A 19423-nucleotide genomic window follows, 5' to 3' on the forward strand; every position below is an offset into this window, starting at 1 on the left:
CTTTAGGTGGGTGTTGGTGCCAGAAGGTGGAAGCAGTGTCCCAGTCACGTGATCACTGTGACTCTTTGAGATCGAAAGAGAGCAGGACAGCCTCCCGATCATATGACCGCTAACAGTGACCAGCAGTCAGTGTGCTGAGAGTCAACATTAGAGCCCCATTGACGCATATGAGCAGCAGACGGGTTAAGGCCCACCTGTGCCGCTTCCTCATAAATGTATTATGTGGTCAGCAAGGGTTTAGGGATGGGCATTGTGAGGTCACAATGAGGCAGTAACAACACCAGCGAGTAGCAGGAGGGTCATGTGACCGTAGGCTTGGGTAAGTAAAAAATAGGTGACTTTTTTTTTTTTTTTTTTATTATTATTATTAAAGGAAATAGGAGAGGGGTTCAGGGGACTTTTTGTTTGCTCTTCTTTAAATCAGAAACTACAGATCATCAATTCCATCATGAATCTAAAATCAAATGGTGAGTTCCTCGTTTAAAGGATAAGTTCATCTTTTGTAAAAAAAAAAATAATAAAAATGCACATTTTTTTTTGCAGACAAAAGTGCATTTATCAATTTGTTTTTATTGCAGGAGCCTGGAAAGTGGATCAGGGGTGCAATGTCAGGCTCCTGCAGACAAGCCTTACAGCTTTTGGCCCGTACCTCCATATGGGCTGTCGGTTTGTAAGCTGCAGGGCTTGTGAAGGAGCTCCAAGGATGCTCATCAGTGCCTTTGCAGTTCATTCAGAACTACACGCCATCTGCCACGGTGGCATACAGTGTAGTACATACAGTAATACAGGTGGATCATGTTCCAGAAGATGAACTTATCCTTTCAATGTAAAAATTAAAATTGGGGCTATCAAAAGTTATGCAGAGTTACGGTTTACTGGGCACTTTTTAACCTTCTATTGACAATGATTCCCTTCATATGTCTGGCAGGACAGCGATAGCTTTGACTGACTTTGCTGCAAATGCATTGAAAATTAGAAGGAGGATTACATTGCTTAAATGTGCCCAGTTGATACTCTATTTTTGTGTTTTTTGCAATCGAGCAATTTTTTTTTTTTATTTAAATAACATGTCTATACTTACCTGCTCTCTGCAGTGGTTTTACACAGAACAGTCCAGATCCTTTTCTTTTCGGGTCCCTGCCAGCGCTCCTGGCTCCTCCCCCTCAAGCAGTGCCCACAGGCAAAGCCACTCATCCTTTGGGTACCACTGCGTGGTCGTCCCCGAGCCACTGCTCTATGCCTCCCTAATACACACAGCCGTGACTCGGGAGGGCCCCCCCTCCCTGTTGGCTCACTGGCTGTGATTGGCAGCAGTGGGAGCCAATGGGCTCCTACTGCTGTCTCCTCAGCCAATGAGGAGGGAGAGTCCCCAGCCAGCAGAGGCTGTTGAGAACGTCGCTGGATCGTGAGGGGGGAAGGGGCGGTTCACACAGAAGGCTTTTTACCTTGAGCCTTTTAGAACCACTTTAAAGTTGTTCTAAACCAAATCTAATACAATCTTTAACACTTTGATGTAATTCCAGATCGTTTTCAATCTTTTTATATTTGCAGCTTTTACTGAAATAATACCTGGAAATCCTGCCATTAAAGTCCTTGCTCAGGCACTTCCTTTTAGGGGATGACCACTCCCGATTGTGCACTGTTGCCACATCACATGCTCCTCTAGTGGACACTACATGTTGCCACACATGATATAGGCATGATCCACTGTTGTCACTATCAGAAAGCTGGCCCAGAACAATAATTTTCTTATAGACCTGAATGGGATTGGAAGAGATCAGCAGCACTGAGGAATCAAAATGATAGCGGGAGCAGGTGAAATGAAAATTTTCTTTACAAAAAGAAAAAAAGCCCATGGTAGTTGTTTGATATACAGTGCTTTATCAAACCAAACCTCATCCAGTTTGGGTTTAGAATAATTTAAGTCTGAAATGTAGGCTGAATGCGTCATACAATATCACACCATACAGAGTGGCTAACCTGTGGCTCTCCAGCTGTTGTGGAACTACATTTCCCATGAGGCATTGCAAAACTGCCAGTTACAGCTATGACTTGCAGAGGCATGATGGAACTTGTAGTCCTGCAGCAGCTGGAGAGCCGCAGGTTGGCCACCCCTGAAAATGTTGAAACTGGAGGATCAGACGAGTAAAAATATTCTTGTTTTATTCACTATTATTCCATCTTGATAGGCAGATACTGGCACCATTGAGATTAAATTGTGAGTTCAGCAAAACTGAGCTTGCAAGTTCTTGAAATTCTCTGCAACTTTCACATTTTTTTTTCTTTAAGTCTATGGGCAGCTCTACTCATCACCTTCACAGTTGTTGGTGTTTTTACTCTTAAAACAGGTGCACTATCGACTGGAAAAAGGGTAAAAATATCACCGTTAAAACAATAAAAAAGAAACAGAAGCACAAGGGACGAGGCACTGTGCGGACTATAACGAAACAAGTCCCCAACGAGTCCTTCTTTAACTTCTTCAGCCCTATCAAAGGTGAAGTTTTGTTCTGATTTGTTCTTTCTTTGCTTTTTCTCCTCAGATTTTCTTTGGTCTTGTACCCCTAGGCATCAATTCACTGCTTTAAATTGGCAATCCGGGGGGAAAAAAATTTTGGGCCCGTGCAGTGGGGCTGTGCTGTCACTGCACGGGTCAAATGCTCATTTTGCTCTAGGAGAGAGGACACCAAGATAGACTCACCTGATCCTCCCCGCACAAGAACGTTTCTTTCGACTCCTGCAAACCCAGTCTATCGGTCTTGTAAGTGGACTGTTCCTGCCGTCAGCATGCTCAAGGCACGCTCCACAGACAGGAACAGTCCACGGCTGGACCATGGGGAAGCGCAGTTTTCCATAGGATCAATGGGTCCGGTAAGTATGAGCTTAGTCCTCACCCCTAGAAAAAAAAACAAGCAGCCAATCCATGCAGTGGGGGCACAGCCCCACTGCATTGTAAAAACAAAAAATTAACTGGAGTTCTGCTTTAAAGCAGAAATAGTTGTTGCCATTAAACTGAGCATGTTCCTTTAGCCCTGTATTGGCACTTATGTTCACATTCCCTTCACTCGTCTTTGCTCCACTTGCTTGTAGGGAAAAAATAAATCTAACTAGTACCTCCAGGTATGGGGAGCATGTTACTTGTTCCCTTTTCTTCTAAGTGCCAGCACTGGTGCTGAAATGGAAGAAACAAAAGCATGGAGATCCTTGCACTGCAGGAGCTCGGGTACAGCAGCTTCTCCAGCATGGAGAACAGTCAGCAGCACAGTAGTGTTATTGCCAGATCTTCTGAGACTAGCAGTCAGAGGCAGGCATACCTTAGATCTCACACTGCAGGTACACATATATGAGGCTCAGGAGTGTGTTCATGCCACAACGCACATAAATGCATGCGTGTTAAAGCGCATTGAGGTTAATGTGTTGCTCTGCAGCCCAACATACTGCACCCTTTAAAAAACAAAAAACAAAAGGGGGGTCAGCTGAGCAGTTTCCACAGCTGTACCCTGATAGCTTTCTTTTTGTCTCCTGCTCCGTGTATTTAGTTTTCTTTGAATCATTTTGTTTTAATTCTTTTTTTTTTTTTTTTTCCTTTTCTACAGCAGCCAGTGAAGGAGAGGAAATGGTGAGTAAATTACCTTCAATGTACTTTTGCTGTATTTCGTATAATGCAAAGAGGGAAGGGCCTCAAGTCCTAAAGCAGCTGAAGGAACAGACTTGTCAAATCCCCATGATTAAAATGTGAGTCTAAGCACTCAGGAGAATCTATTTCCTCTGTAGGTCTGCAATATCCTGAAAAATTTGTGCCACGGAACTTCCTCTTAAAGGGTGATAACTCATCAAAAAAGCATCATGGGACTTGCAGTCCTTAACCACTTCCCATCCGGCCCATGTGTATAAACCGTGCAGGAGCGGGTTGCCCTTCATAAACTACGCCTGCATTTTCAAGCTGTGCAGTCTGGTCTCCCTGGGAGCGCTCGGCACCACAATTAGCCAATCAGTGATCACATGAATAGTTGTAAGCAAGATGTCACTTTTGACATCATTGCTTATTACTTGTGAAAGAGGTCACATGGTCCAGGGCCATTCACAACAGCCTTGTACCATGTGACAAGCTGTGATCAATCACAGCTCACACAGTATTTCTCAATGGCTGCAGGAATACAGCCAGAGAGGAGGAGAAATTATTGCTTTTACAGCCTTTATGGGCTTTACTATAAAAAAAAAAAAAATATTTTTGAAAAATTATAATTTTTGGTTATAAACTAATTTGGGTTATTTTATTTATTTATTTTTACTAAAAACATAACCGAATAAGTTTTGGCCAAGATTTATGAAGAAAGAATATTTAATTGCAAAATGTTATAATAATAACTTTTTTTTCTAAATTTTTGGACTTTTTTCATTTATATTACAAAAAAAATAAATTAATGAATTTTCTTTCAAAAATCTTTTCTAAGAATTTCCTTTTGAATTTTGCACCATTAGTGGGCCACAGAAACGGACAATTTGTGAGTGAACGGGCATGCTGGAAATTTTTTGAAAAACTAACGAAATTCTAATCAATGATGGGAGAATAGTGAGAATTATAATCGAAAAAGAAATGAGAGTGAGATGTGACCTGGAAAGAAAAGAAAATTCTTGGCCACGAAAATTCTTTTCTGTAGCAACATGAGGTGAAATTGAAGGCTTGGTTGGTCGACTTTTGAAATCAGTGGCGGCACCATCGGGTTATAAAACACACAATTTCTGATTTTCTAAAGAAAATTTTGTTCAGAATTCGACCTGGCCTGCATTTCTGGAGGATGTCTGGTCTTTGCTCCCTACAGCACAGCTTTTCCGCTCTCTCTTAACTGTCTATGGCCAACAGCTCCTCTGGGGTTGACGTAGTGATATGTCCCTGAATAACCCCGGGTTCACACCTATGCGGGCCGCGATTTGCTCGGACATGGAGCCCATTCATTTGAATGGACTCCCGTCCCCTTGACACGCAGGGAAAGAAGTCCTGGCACTACTTTGGAAACCGCAGCCCGCATGGGAACCTCGGTTCCCAGTACGGTTGTGTTTTCCAGTGCGGGTGGCGTGCCATTAGAACTAATGGCACCCACCCGCAGGTCCGCAATTCTATGTGCGGGTGGTGCGGCTGCACGGATTTTCATGCGGATCCGCAGCGGCACCACCCTCACAGATCTGAACTTGGGGGTAAGTGAATGTGAAGACAGATCAGTGGGCCAACACTGCATAGCATTGCTGACCCTCAAAAGAAAAAGAGATAACAGCAGCACTGAATAAATACTTGGGAATGATGGGACTATTAATAGCAGATTTATATGTTGTATTATGAAAGCCCAATCTATATATCCGTTTATTTTGCCTGGAGTTTCACTTTAATAAGCCATTGCATTTCTCATTTCTGCAGGATGAAGAGATGGAAAACTCTCTAGCGGCCGATTTTGAGCTTGGTCACTTTTTCCGGGAAAGAATAGTCCCCCGAGCTGTTCTTTATTTTACAGGAGAAGCAATTGAGGATGAAGACAGTGTATGTTTATCTCCAAAATTCTTAGTCATTAGAGGGATTTATATTCTTATGGTAGATTATAGGTTACAGTTGGTTGTTGATTTTACCTGTATGGTGACTGAAGGCCGATATATTATTTAGAGGGCATTTTAAAAACTCAAACAGTTACATCTCTTCCTGTATGGGGGGGATACAGGAAGAGACGTAACTGGTTCTGTACCTAGTGCCGGCATAGCTATCCCAACGATAGTGCCGGCACAGCTATCGAGGGGGGGGATGGCTGTGCCGGCACTAGGTACAATATTTTCCGGAACCAAGATAAATTGCCAATGGGATTTCAGACAACAGGAGCACTTAGAGCAGTGTCACATTGGTGAAAGGATTCCCCCATCCTCTGGAACTCCCTACCCCAATCCATCAGACTGTCACCTACCCTCCTCACCTTTAGGCGCACCCTGGAAACCCATCTCTTCAGGGAAGCCTACCCCACCCTCACCTAACTGCCGATCTCCTCCACTCCTCCTACCACTCCATCCCCCACAGCCACTAAATTATTTAAACCTTTTCTCTGCAATGCTCTATTGTAGGATTTCCTTTCTCCAAGTAAATAATCAAAGTGGAATTTTATTGACTAAATTGACTATTTACTAAACTACTCGTTCACTCCCTCATTAACTCACGCCTGGACTACTGCAACTCCCTCCTCACCGGCCTACCTCATCACAGATTATCCCCGCTTCAGTCAATCCTGAACTCAGCGGCCAGACTCATCCACCTTACCAACTGCTCCGCTTCTGCCACCCCCCTCTGTCATTCCTTCCACTGGCTCCTGATTGCCCAACGCATCAAATTCAAACTACTAACACTGATATACAAAGCCATTCATAACGCTGCCCCAAATTACCTCACCAACCTGATACCCAAATACCACCCTACCCGTAATCTTCGCTCCTCACAAGACCTCCTACTTTCTAGCTCCAGGACCTCTCCAGGACTTCCCCCATCCTCTGAAATTCACTACCCCAATCCATCAGACTGTCACCTACCCTCCTCACCTTCAGGCGCACCTTGAAAACCCTCCTCTTCAGGAAAGCCTACCCCAACCTCACCTAACACCTGACCTCACCTAACAAGTAACTTCCTCCACTCCTCCGACCACTCTATCCCCCACAGCCATCTCCTCCTGTACCACCTTCCCCTCCCTCCTAGATTGTAAGCTCGAAAGAGCAGGGCCCTCGAACCCCTCGTGTATTGTATTGTTACTGTCTTGTCTCATGTTCTGTCCCCCTCACTACTGTACAGCGCTGAGCATACCCTTTGGCGCTATATAAATACTGTATAATAATTAGTGGCAGGATCGCTTTGGAGGACACTGCTGGGGGTAAAAATGCTAAATGTCTTGCATGTGTCACTTCCTCTCTGGCTGGAAGAGTGAGGCAGGTCATTTAGATTTTTCAGCAGTCTTGGCAGGGAGGGACCAATGCCTCATACAAAGCAAGTAAGTGTCCTTCCTATATATTTTCTAGTGATCTTGTTGCTGGATTGTGAGTCTGAATCTGACGTGGACCTGTGAGGAAATGCACACAAATTAGGAAGGGAAATCAAAATCGACGACTTTGCATGAAATTGAGCCTATGATTTCACAGCTGATAGGCACCTATACTAAAATTTAGATTTCATTTTTGGGGTGTGCTGGGGAGCATTTCACTTTTAGTACGCCTGCGAAAGCTTGATACATCTCCAGATAAATTCATGCAGCATTGGACCTACCTAGCAGGAATCATCACTGCTTTGGAAATATGGCGCCACCTATGATGAAACCGTGAGATTGCAAATGCTTTCTCTGTAGATCCACTTTAGTTTAAAGGGGAGCGCAGTCGAAATTTGTATTCTCTATTTATTACAGGTACTTGTATAGCACCATCAATTTACTCAGATCTTTAGAAAAGGTTCCTGTACTACTTCAAGGTGACTTCTGCCCATAGACTTTAATGGATGTTGCCTCCAAGTCAGATCCTCATCTATATTGATGCAATTTGGATTATTTATTTTTATTTTATTACAGGTACTTATAGCACAGTCAATTTACGCAGATCTTTACATATATATTGTACATTCACATTAGTCCCTAACCCTCAAAGAGTGTACAATCTAAGGTCCCTAACTCACATTCATACATACACATACTAGGGACAATTTAGACAGGAGCCAGTTAACCTACCAGCATGTCTTTGGAGTGTGGGAGGAAACCGGAGTACCCAGAGGAAACCCAGGCAGGCACAGGGAGAACATGCAAACTCCAGGCAGGTGGTGCAGTGGTTGGGATTCGAACTAATGACCCTAGTACTACCAGGCGGAAGTGCTAACCACTTAGCCACTGTGCTGCCCAAATACATATGTTTATAGATTTATATGCTGGGTTGTCTGTGTGGATCCAGACTTGTCTTCACACAAGCCATACCACACAACATGGACAGGAGAGTGACACCACTGCCCACTATTGCAAATTCTGTGTCAACTGTTTGCTGATTGTACTATGAAAGAGCATCATCGCACTACTGAGGGGCCTCCCTGTACATCCCACCCTACCGTAAGGTGCCTCTGATACTGACCCAAGTGTCTGAAAACATGTTAGATTGGCACAAATAATCATTACTATAGATCCTTGTTGGAGGACAGGGCAGAACCCTTTGCTCTTTGTAGAATTTCTGACATACAGTGGGGATCGAAAGTTTGGGCACCCCAGCTAAACATTTGTATTCATGTGCATAAAGAAGCCAAGGAAAGATGGAAAAAAGATGCCATTTTTTTGTTTTCTGTTATTTTGAAAGTGTAAATGATGGAAATAAAATCTAACTTTTTGTTGACATATTATAAGAATGTCTAATCTGTAATTTGATGCCTTTTGGAGATTTTTCCATCTTTCCTTGGCTTCTTTATGCACATTAATACAAATTTTTAGCTGGGGTGCCCAAACTTTCGATCCCCACTGTACATAGTATTGTGGAAAGAAAATAAAATAACTTTTAAATGTTGTCTGTAATAACTGGCTTGTAGAATAGAGTACATAACGGACTTTTTCTTTAGGACATGACACCAATTAGTGGAAAATCAAAGTGGATTTTTATTTATTGTACAACACAGAACACACAGCATACTTATAATCATTGCGACTGGGTTATTGTAATGAATATAAGAATTTTATTTGTCCCTTGGTGTACTCCAAGAAAGAGAGATTTTATTTATTTTTTTTTTTTTTAAATATATTCAGCTTGTATGAGGGAGACTTAGAATCCAATGGTGTTAACCAGCCTTGCTCAGCTTTATAACACAGAGGAAACCTTGAAATAATTTTCAGTTCTCCGGCACCCTCAATAAAATGAATAATAATGGCCTGAAAGGCTGAAAAGAATTCTGATGACCTCCTAACGTTGTTGGCCTGTGTAAAAGTGTGACCCCCTTACTTTGGCGGATGGTCTAGAAGTGACCCCTTACGTTGGCGGTTCATGTAGGCAATCTGCCACTGCTCTCGGGTTGGGAAGGGCTGTGGGGAATACTATGTCTGGTGTAACCCTGTCATTGACTTATGGTTTCTTTCTTGTAGTTTGAAGAGGGTGAAGAAGGAGAAGAGGAGGTGAGTAATGTTTTATATATACAATGTACAGTATCTTTTATGAGTATCATTTTAGATGTAAAATGCCCCGGTAAGCAAAACGCAAACCTATACTTACAAAATTGGGCAGCCTTCCATTGCAGGCCTCTATCTAGAAAATAAATAATAACTGTTGCCTGTCTGTCATGCCATCCAGTGGTTTTAGTACCCAGAACTTTATTAACCACTTCCCGACCGGCCGTTGCATATAAACGGCCAGACGGTGGCAGTGCAGGGTCGGGTGGCTGTTTATAAACAGCCTCCCCGCACCCTGCTCGTGAGCGCTCCCTGGGAGCGCGCAGCACCGCGATCCGGTGCCCACTGTGTCCTCCGGACACAGTGAAACACCGATCGTCGGACGGGACCTCTGTACGAGGTCCAGATCCTGTGAGCAGTGATTGGCCAATCAGTGATCACATGCAAAGTAGTAAGCAAGATGTCACTTGTGACATCATTGCTTACTACGTGTGAAATCTGTGAATGATCACAGAGATCACATGGTACAAGCCTATTCACAAGAGGCTTGTACCATGTGACAAGCTGTGACCAATCACAGCTCACTCAGTACTTCTCAATGAGTGCAAGAATGCACACAGAGAGAAAGAGAAATGATTGCTTTTACATCCTAATATGGGTGTAAAAGCAATGTGTAAAAAAAAAAAAAAAATCTTCATCACCCTCCACAAGTAGTACAGTGTCACCATGTTGACACTGTACTGCTAGGGTGACAGTATGTAAAAAAATAAAAATAAATAAAAAATAATATAAAAAAAAAAAATGTTTAAAAATTATAATTTTTGGTTATAAACTAATTTGGATTTTTTTTTTTACTAAAAAGATAACAGAATAAATTTTGGCAAAGATTTATGATGAAATATTATTTATTTGCAAAATTTTATTTAAAAAAACACTTTTTTTTCAAAATTTTTGGACTTTTTCATTTACATAGCAAAAAAAATAAAAATCCCAGTGGTGAATAAATACCACCAAAATACAGCTTTATCTGTCTCAAAAAAATGGTAAAAAATTAATTTGGGTACAGTGTTGCATGACCGCGCAATTGTCATTCAAAGTGTGATAGTGCTGAAAGCTGAAAATTGCCCTGGTCAGAAAGAGGGTAAAAGTGTCCGGTCTGGAAGTGGTTAAAGATCAGGGGTTCTGTATGTATGTTCTGTGTCGGTTCAGCCCAAAACAGCCAGGCCTTTCAGGTCTTCTCATTATGGGTTTCATTGAGGGCACATTCGCCCCATGGTGCAGAGACATCAGTTTTTCTGCTCACGTTCTGCAAGGGCACAAATAATTCAATTGTTCTCTATGTGCCCAGTTCACACCACAATACTAGTATCACATGCAGATTTTTGCTGCGCAGGAATCTGCAATGTGTATTAAATTAATTGAGGCCTCGTTCACACCAGTCGTGCAGAAAAACTGATGGAAACTGACGCACAGATTTCACTTGCAGAGACATCAGTTTTCACGCGCGCTTTAATGAGTTTTATACATGTTGCAGATTCCTGCACAGAAAAAATCTGCATGCGATACTAATGTGGTGTGAACGGGGCACATAGAACAATTGATTTCATTGTGCCCTTGCAGAAAAACTAACATCTCTGCACCATGGTGTGAACAAGCTCTGAAGCACGCATGAAAACTGATGTCTCTGCAAGTAAAAATCTGCCCGTATGGTGCGAATGAGGCCTTACCCCTGGTTCACATATGTGCTACCGCGTGGGCCACGTTTTGCACAGGCACAAGAGCCCATTCATTTGAATGGACTCCTGTGCCCCGTAACACGCAGGGAAGAAGTCCCTGCACTTCTGAAAACGCAGCCCGCTCGGGAACCTCGGTTCTCAGTACGGTTGCGTTTTCCAGCCTGGGCGGCGTGCCATTACAGCTAATGGCACCCGCCCGCGGGTCCGCATTCCTCTGTGCGGGTGGTGCGGCTGGACAGATTTGTGTGCGGATCTACAGCCGCACCACCCGCACAGATGTGAACCTAGCCTTACAGTCAACTAGCTATGTCTGTTAAAGCCGGAATTTTCAGTTTGTCCAAAGTGATTGTTCAGTTGCAGGTGGAAGCAATAGGGCTGATCAACACATTCATGTTATAATTGTCGAGAATTGCAGTGGTTAGATCTCTCTGTCATTGTTTTGGGACTGTTATTATTATTCAGTATTTATATAGCGCCAAAGGGTATGCTCAGCGCTGTACAGTAGCAAGGGGGACAGAACATGAGACAAGACAGAAACAATACAATACACGAGGGGTTCGAGGGCCCTGCTCTTTGGAGCTTACAATCTAGGAGAGAGGGGAAGGTGGCACAGGAGGAGATGGCTGTGGGGGATGGAGTAGCGGGAGGAGTGAAGGAGGTTAGTTGTTAGGTGAGGTCGGGTGTTAGGTGAGGTTGGGGTAGGCTTCCCTGAAGAGGAGGGTTTTCAGGGTGCGCCTGAAGGTGAGGAGGGTAGGTGACATTCTGATGGATTGGGGTAGGGAGTTCCAGAGGATGGGGGAAGTCCTAGAGAAGTCCTGCAATCGGGCGTTGGAGGAGGAGACCAGGGAGCTAGAGAGTAGGAGGTCCTGTGAGGAGCGGAGGGCACGGGTAGGGTAGTATCTGGGTATCAGGTCAGTTCAGACTGTTCTCTTCTTCTGTTGTGTTCTATAAATCCAACAGTGCAAGTGGGACCTCCTTGTAACGTCATCAGACAGGTGTGGAGATCTGTAAGATGTGGGAATCTCGCCTTCCAAGATCTGTAAAAAAAAAAAAAAAAAACTTGTGATGTAACGATCTAGCATCTATAAATAAGAAGTGGTGAACCTTTAACTTCCTAACTGCCTGCAGCAGATGTTGCTCACATTTTATTTTACTGCAAAGAGAGTAAAAAGTAGAAGTGCGCTGTACTATGTATATGGGGGGGGGGGGGGGGGATCAAATGGTCTATTTAAAGGGGAGCTCCACCCAAAAGGGGAAGTTACGCTTTAAGGACTGCTCCCCATTAAGGATGGGCACCTTTGGGGGGCGGGGGGGGAGCGGGTACCCGAATTTGACAGGTACCCGCTCCCACTTCCGGTCGCCTAGGTGATCAGAAGCGGAAGGTGTCCCCCCTCACTCCCTGTAGTGTTTTGGGACACGTGACCGGTCCCAGAAGACTACAGGGGCATTTATGAAGCGCAGCTCTACTCGCGCATGCGCAGTGGGTACTCGGATGTGAAGCCGCAAGCTATCACAGCCGGGTGCCCACACTGAAGATGCCGGCCTCCTGGAATCCAGGACGGCCGGTGAAACGGGCTGCGGGGGACACACCACAGGACCGAAGGACAGGTAAGTGGCTGTTTTTTAAAAGTCAGCTGCTACAGTTTTTGTAGCTGCTGACTTTTATTTTTTGACAAGGTGAGTGGAACTCCGCTTTTAAGGAAGTAAATGGTGGGCTACGAGCACCATGCCTTCACCATGCTTGTGCTCCTTTTGAGATCTACAAGTTTTCTGCTGCGGTGGCAGATGAATCTGTGAATGGATGATGTGGCTGTGTGGGGCGGTACGTGATGCTGTAGGGAGAAGAACCCCGCAGTTCAGGTAAGGGGGGGGGGGGCAGTTTGAGGGTGAGGGCTGTGGAATGGCACCATGCGTCATGTTTATCCCTGTTCTTGGGTAATGTTTTGAGATAAAAATGAACCTTGTTCTTTTTTGTAGGAGATGGAAGGGGAAGAGGAGTGTGAGGAAGATGACGACGAGCCAGTAAAGGTATACATTTTTCGTTCTTTCAAGTACTCGTTTGTGTTGTAAGGATTTTAAAATCGCATTATAAAACCAGTTCCAGTCAGGCAGGTTTTTCTTAGACATATTACATCCTCCATTGTTTCTGCCTAGATAAAACAACCGAGCTGCTGGAGGTCATCAGGAGCACCAATATGCATGACTACACATTGGAGTAGATGTACTAAAATAGGAGCACACAGAATCTAAGAAGCTCTGCTTATAAACCAATCGGCTTCCAGGTTTTATTGCCAAAGCTTAACTGAACAAGCTGAAGTTAGAAGCTGATTGGTTACCCTGTACAGCTGCATCAGATTCTTTGTGCACCAGTTTTAGTAAATCTCTCCCATTATGTCAAATATGCCTCGAAGTTTTCCCTCTTCCAGTGATGCTAGGTGCGCCCTCCACGCCACTGTTTTTTGATTACCTCGTCTTCTGGACCAGCATCTTCTGTGCTTGGACATTGGGTGGTCACTGATGAGGCGTTTCATGTGAATGAGCGTGGAAATTGTTGTCCCATCTGGCAGTCTTGCAGCATTTTTGACAGCGAAGATGCAACCATACAGCTTACAGATGCTGAGCGTGAGCTGCACTTTTAGGAATTATGCCCCATTGTTGGTGTCAGTGGAAGGCATAGTGCCCATTGTTTGTGTTACTGGCCGGAATATTGCTGGTGTCAGTGGAAGGAATAGTGCACCAATGTTGGTGTCTGTGGAAGGAATAGTGCCCCGATATTGGTGTCTGTGGAAGGAATAGTGCCCTGATGTTGGTGTCTGGGAGGAATAGTGCCCTGATGTTGGTGTCTGTGGTAGAATAGTGCCCTGATATTGGTATCAGTGGGAGGAATAGTGCCCCGATGTTGGTGTCTGTGGGAGAAATAGTGTGGTGTCTGTGGGAGGAAAGGTTCCCCGATGTTTGTGTCAGTGGAAGGAATAGTGTGGTGTCTGTGGGAGGAATAGTGCCCCGATGTTGGTGTCTGTGGAATTATATTCCCTCGATGTTGGTGTCTGTGGGAGAATAGTGCCCCGATGTTGGTGTCTGTGGGAGAATAGTGCCCCGATGTTGGTGTCTGTGGTAGAATAGTGCCCCGATGTTGGTGTCTGTGGGAGAATAGTGCCCCGATGTTGGTGTCTGTGGGAGAATAGTGCCCCGATGTTGGTGTCTGTGGGAGAATAGTGCCCCGATGTTGGTGTCTGTGGGAGAAATAGTGCCCCGATGTTGGTGTCTGTGGGAGAATAGTGCCCCGATGTTGGTGTCTGTGGGAGAATAGTGCCCCGATGTTGGTGTCTGTGGGAGGAATAGTGCCCCGATGTTGGTGTCTGTGGGAGAATAGTGCCCCGATGTTGGTGTCTGTGGTAGAAAAATGCCCCGATGTTGGTGTCTGTGGGAGAATAGTGCCCCGATGTTGGTGTCTGTGGGAGAATAGTGCCCCGATGTTGGTGTCTGTGGGAGGAATAGTGCCCCGATGTTGGTGTCTGTGGGAGGAATAGTGCCCCGATGTTGGTGTCAAGGGCCGGATAAAGGCAAGCAAAGGGCCATAGTTTGAAGACCACTGGACTAGGCAAATGACTTAAATGAAGCCCAGAACTACAGGAAAAAAAGGTATTTAGGGGCAGCATAACCCCTTTAAGTCCACCATATAGCAGATGTAGTGCTACAAAGCGGACATTCTGTGCAAAATCGTGTGTGTCGGGGGCGCACGTGTCGGCGGAGCACCGCTTCTGTTGTGATTGGACAGAGCAGATGCTGATCAACCGGTGCCAGGCAATGGATGAGTTCCGGCACCTGTTGATCACTAAGGAGACTGACATAAAACAGCTCTGCCTATGTACACAAGGCAGAGCTGTTTTTGTCAGCCACACAACAGGGAACAAAATCTAGCCAATTGCCTAGTAAAAACACCTAACACAGTAGATAAATCGCATAGCTAAGCACACAGTTAACCCTTTGTTCACCCTGGATGTTTAACCCCTTCCTAGACAGTGGAATTAATATAGTGACAATATAGCACTGATAACTGTATTAGTGTCACTGCTTCTCACAAAGTGTCACACTGCCCACCACAATATCGCAGTCCCTCGTTAAGTTGCTGACCGCCATTACTAGTATTAAAAAAAAAAAAAAAAAATTAAAATTCAAGTATATATACCACCATTTGTGTAAACCAATCAATATATACATATTGGGATATTTTTTTTTATTAAAAATATGTAGCAACATACATTTTGGCCTAAATTTATGACGAAATTTGATTAATTTTTTTTTAATTTATTTTTTTAAACCTAGAGGTGATCAAATACCAGAAAAAGAAAGCTCTATTTGTGGGAAGACATCTATATAAATTCTGTTTGTGTGCAGCATTGCATGACTGCGCAATTGTCAGTTAAAGTAATGTAGCGCCGCATAGCAAAAAATGGGTTGGTCATGAAGGGGGGGGGGGGGGGGTAAATCTTCCGGTTATTATTTTTTAAAATACTTTTTATTATGATATTAAAGGAACAGGAGACAGGTCCTAGAGAAGCAAATTGTGTAAACTGACTGCAGATCCAGTTTAAGTGTATGTAACCAGTATCCACAGCATTGTCATTCTGGGCAATGTAGTAACATTTTGAGATGTTTTGAGATTTTGAAATGTTTTGAGATTTAGGTAAACTAACACAAAATCAAATTTTTGACTTTTTCTCAAAATTACAATTTTATTAAGTCATAAAGTTATTCTGATGATCTGTACTACAACACAGCACACTTCTACATGCTGTTCATGCGGTTTGATGATGGTTATAAACTCCATGCATCCTGTTAAGGTTTGGTATTCTATTACACATGTGAATCAGTGTAGAGTTGTTGTCCGTCTCTGAACTATATCTGCTACTCTTGCTTTACCATGTTGTATACAGTTGTGTTCAAAATAATAGCAGTCAGACATCACTAACCGGATCAATCACTGTTTTTGGTAGAAATGATATTTCTACACGGCAAATAATTTCCTAGCAGGTGTAGTAGAGTAATAGAAATCCAACAGACCCAACAGTCATGACATGCATGCTGCTGATTCTGTGTAATTGAATCACTCATTGAAAGGGGCGTGTTCAATATAATAGCAGTGTGGAGTTCTATTAGTGAGGTCATTCATTCTTTGAAAAACAGGTGGCAGTTATTGCCCTTATTTAAGGAAGGAAGGCAGCAAATGTTGGACATGCTGGTTACAGTGCATTTCTCTCTGAAATTCTGAGGAAAATGGGTCGTTCCAGACATTGTTCAGAAGAACAGCGTACCTTGATTAAAAAGTTGATTGGAGAGGGGAAAACATATAAAGAAGTGCAGAAAATGATCGGCTGCTCAGCTAAAATGATGGCAAATGCTTTAAAATGGCAACCAAAACCTGAAAGACGTGGAAGAAAGCGAAAAACTACCATTGGAATGGATAGAAGAATAACCAAAATCGCGCGGACTCAGCCAACAATCAGCTCCAGGAAGATGAAAGAAGGTGTGACGTTCCCTGTGAGGACTGTTACAATTAGAAGATGCCTATGTGAAGCCAAGCTATCTGCAAGAAGTCCCCGCAAAGTCCCACTGTTGGAAAAAAGACGTGCTGAAGAGGTTACAATCTGCCAAAGAGCACATTGACTGGCCTAAAGAGAAATGGCGCAACATTTTGTGGACTGATGAAAGTAAGATTGTTCTTTTTGGATCTAGTGGGCGGAGACAGTTTGTCAGACGACCCCCAAACACTGAATTCAAGCCACAGTACACTGTGAAGACCGTGAAGCATGGTGGTGCAAGCATCATGATATGGGGATGTTTCTCATACTACGGTGTTGGGCCTATTTATCGCATACCAGGGATCATGGATCAGTCTGAATACATCAGAATACTTGAAGAGGTCATGCTGCCTTATGCTGAAGAGGAAATGCCCTTGAAATGGGTGTTCCAACAAGACAATGACCCCAAACACACCAGTAAACGTGCAACATCTTGGTTCCAGACCAACAAGATTGACATTATGGAGTGGCCAGCCCAATCCCCAGATCTTAATCCAATAGAAAACTTGTGGGGTGACATCAAAAATGCCATTTCTGAGGCAAAACCAAGAAATAGAGAAGAACTGTGGAATGTCGTCCAATCATCCTGGGCTGGAATACCTGATCACAGGGGCCAGAAGTTGGGTGACTCCATGCAACACAGATGTACAGCAGTTCTCAGAAACAGTGCGACTACAACCAAATATTCATGAAGTCATTCAAAGGAAAGCAAAATCTTCAAACATTTCTCAGTTTATATAGTGAATGTTTGAGTTTGTAAAGAAGAATACAAACACTGCGATTTTTTTGAACCGTCTAATATTCACTTTCCTTCAATTTTTTTTTAGAGGAACAACACAAATTTGATGTATTTTTCTTCATGTTGTGATTTGGAATAGAATGTGTCGTGTTCCCAATGCATTTGTGTGGATGGAAATAAAAGCTATTAGAAGGATTTTGAGCTTTTTTCACTTTTTTCAACACGCTGCTATTATTTTGAACACAACTGTACCTCCCCGTGTACTCACAAATGTACATGCTACCTGTGATTCTGACAGCTTGCTGTGTCCCCCCCCCCCCCCCCCCCACTACTCCTCCCCCTCCCAATACTCCTCCTGCTCCCAAATACTCCTCCTCCCTAATACTCTTCCTTCTCCCCCTCTCAATACTCCTCTCCCTCCCCCTCCCAATACTCCTCTCCCTCCCCCCCCCAATACTCCTCTTCCCCCCCCCCCCCAATACTCCTCTTCCCCCCCCCCCCAATACTCCTCTTCCCCCCCCCCTCCCAATACTCCTCTTCCCCCCCCCCTCCCAATACTCCTCTTCCCCCCCCTCATACTCCTCTTCCCCCCCTCCCAATACTCCTCTTCCCCCCCCCCCCCCCCCTCCCCAATACTGCTTCTCTCCCCGCCCTCCCCAATACTCCTTCTCTTCCAATGCCTGTGCTTCATTCACGGCACTGGCCACAGCGGACGCTTTATACTCAGGAAATGTCCTGTAGGTGCATCCTGGTGCTTGGATATCAATCTGGAGATAATAGATTTGTTGAGAGCGGTCAGATTTCCATTAAACCCATCCATACACGTACATGTTCTTATCACATGTGTTAACACAAATTATATGGTGTTTCCCACACAGTGCAAATGTAGTTTTAATGTCAGTGTACACTTTATTTTATCTTCATTTTTTTTTTTTTTTTTAACGTTTCTGTCTGTGACTCTCTAATTGGGGAGCTTCTCCTTCATTTCCTGTCCTTGTGACTCCCATGGACAGCAATGAAAGGTGAAGTGAAGATAAATATCTTAAGTAGGAACACGATAAAAACCTGACAGAGGCTCTGTCTACACACACTGTTAATAAAAAAAAAAAGAATAAAAAATAATAAGGTTTAAGCTGGAGTTGGGCTTTAACATTCCGAAAATGGTGAAAATGTGCATGCTAATCATTTTTTTTTTCTTCTTAATTGACCAAAATCACATTCTTTTTCATGCCATGTTCACCTCGATTGATCTGTGCCATTTTTGTTTTCTGTTTAGGTGTAATTTTTTTTCTTGTTTGTCATTCATACAATCCTAGGTAAGGTGGAATTCCATTCATCTCCTCCTTTCTCTCCCCTTTTATTCCTCTCTTTCAATGATCACTCGTGCTTGTGTTAGGCCTTAGCAATAAGTATTCTCCTTTTTTGTGTGGGAAGATGTGTACACTATACGGCCAAAATGTTGTGGGGACCTGATCCTTGCACCTATACTATATGGCCTAGGTGTGTGGGCGACCCTTCAGATTGCTGAGCTTTGGGTGTTTCCAATGAAGGATACTGAATGCTACAGGATACAAAGACATTAGACAACTGTGGGCTTCCGGCCTTTTGACAACAGTGTGGGGAAGGCCTTTTCCACCATGACTGTGGCCCTTTGTACAGAGCATTCATAAAGTATTCACGCCCCTTCACTTCTTTAGTTTCGTTATGTTGCAGCCTGATACTACAGATGTTTAAATTAATTTTTTTTCATGAATCCTTAATCTACGCTCAGCACCCCATAATGACAAAGTGAAAACTGAATTTTTAGAAATGTCCGAATTTATTAAATAGTATTGAAATATCGCATGTACTTAAGTATTCAGAACCTTTACTCGGTCCTTTTGGTGGCAATTACATCCTCTAGTGTTTTTTTTGGGTATGACATGATGAGCTTTGCACACGTGGATTGGGGGAACTTCTGCCATTCTTCCTTGCAAATCCCCTCAAGCTCAGTCAGGATGGATGGGGACCATCAGTGGACAGCTGTTTTTCAGGTCTCTCCAGAGAAGTCCAATAGGGTTCAAGTTATGGCTGTGGCTGGGCCACGCTAGGAAATTCACAGAGTTGTCCCTAAGTCACTCCTGTGTTGTCCTGGCTGTGTGTTTGGATGGTCATGTTGGAAGGTGAATCTTTGGCCCAGTCTGAGATCCTGAGTGTTGTGGAACAGGTTTTCATTGAAGATGTCTCTGT

At 43.7% G+C, this 19423-nt stretch overlaps 1 protein-coding gene across 3 annotated transcripts in view; it reads left to right on the forward strand.

The window, feature by feature from the left end:
- NAP1L4 (nucleosome assembly protein 1 like 4) overlaps window positions 1–19423 on the forward strand; it is an 87292-nt gene that overhangs the window by 54429 nt on the left and 13440 nt on the right. Inside the window, exons 9-14 of one of the 3 annotated variants that reach the window (XM_089656761.1) lie at window positions 2349–2494; window positions 3594–3616; window positions 5411–5530; window positions 9114–9143; window positions 12851–12901; window positions 18471–18510. In XM_089656761.1, coding sequence (XP_089512887.1) covers window positions 2349–2494; window positions 3594–3616; window positions 5411–5530; window positions 9114–9143; window positions 12851–12901; window positions 18471–18476 — 376 coding nt within the window. In that variant the 3' untranslated portion in view covers window positions 18477–18510. The remainder of the gene's footprint in view (window positions 1–2348; window positions 2495–3593; window positions 3617–5410; window positions 5531–9113; window positions 9144–12850; window positions 12902–18470; window positions 18511–19423) is intronic. The other 2 variants (XM_089656759.1, XM_089656760.1) reach the window with 2 other exon arrangements.

The sequence above is a fragment of the Staurois parvus genome, unplaced genomic scaffold (genome assembly GCF_062004578.1).
Source record: "Staurois parvus isolate SC_StPar_1 unplaced genomic scaffold, SC_StPar_1.0 ptg000935l, whole genome shotgun sequence".
NCBI classification, from domain to species: Eukaryota; Metazoa; Chordata; class Amphibia; order Anura; family Ranidae; genus Staurois; species Staurois parvus.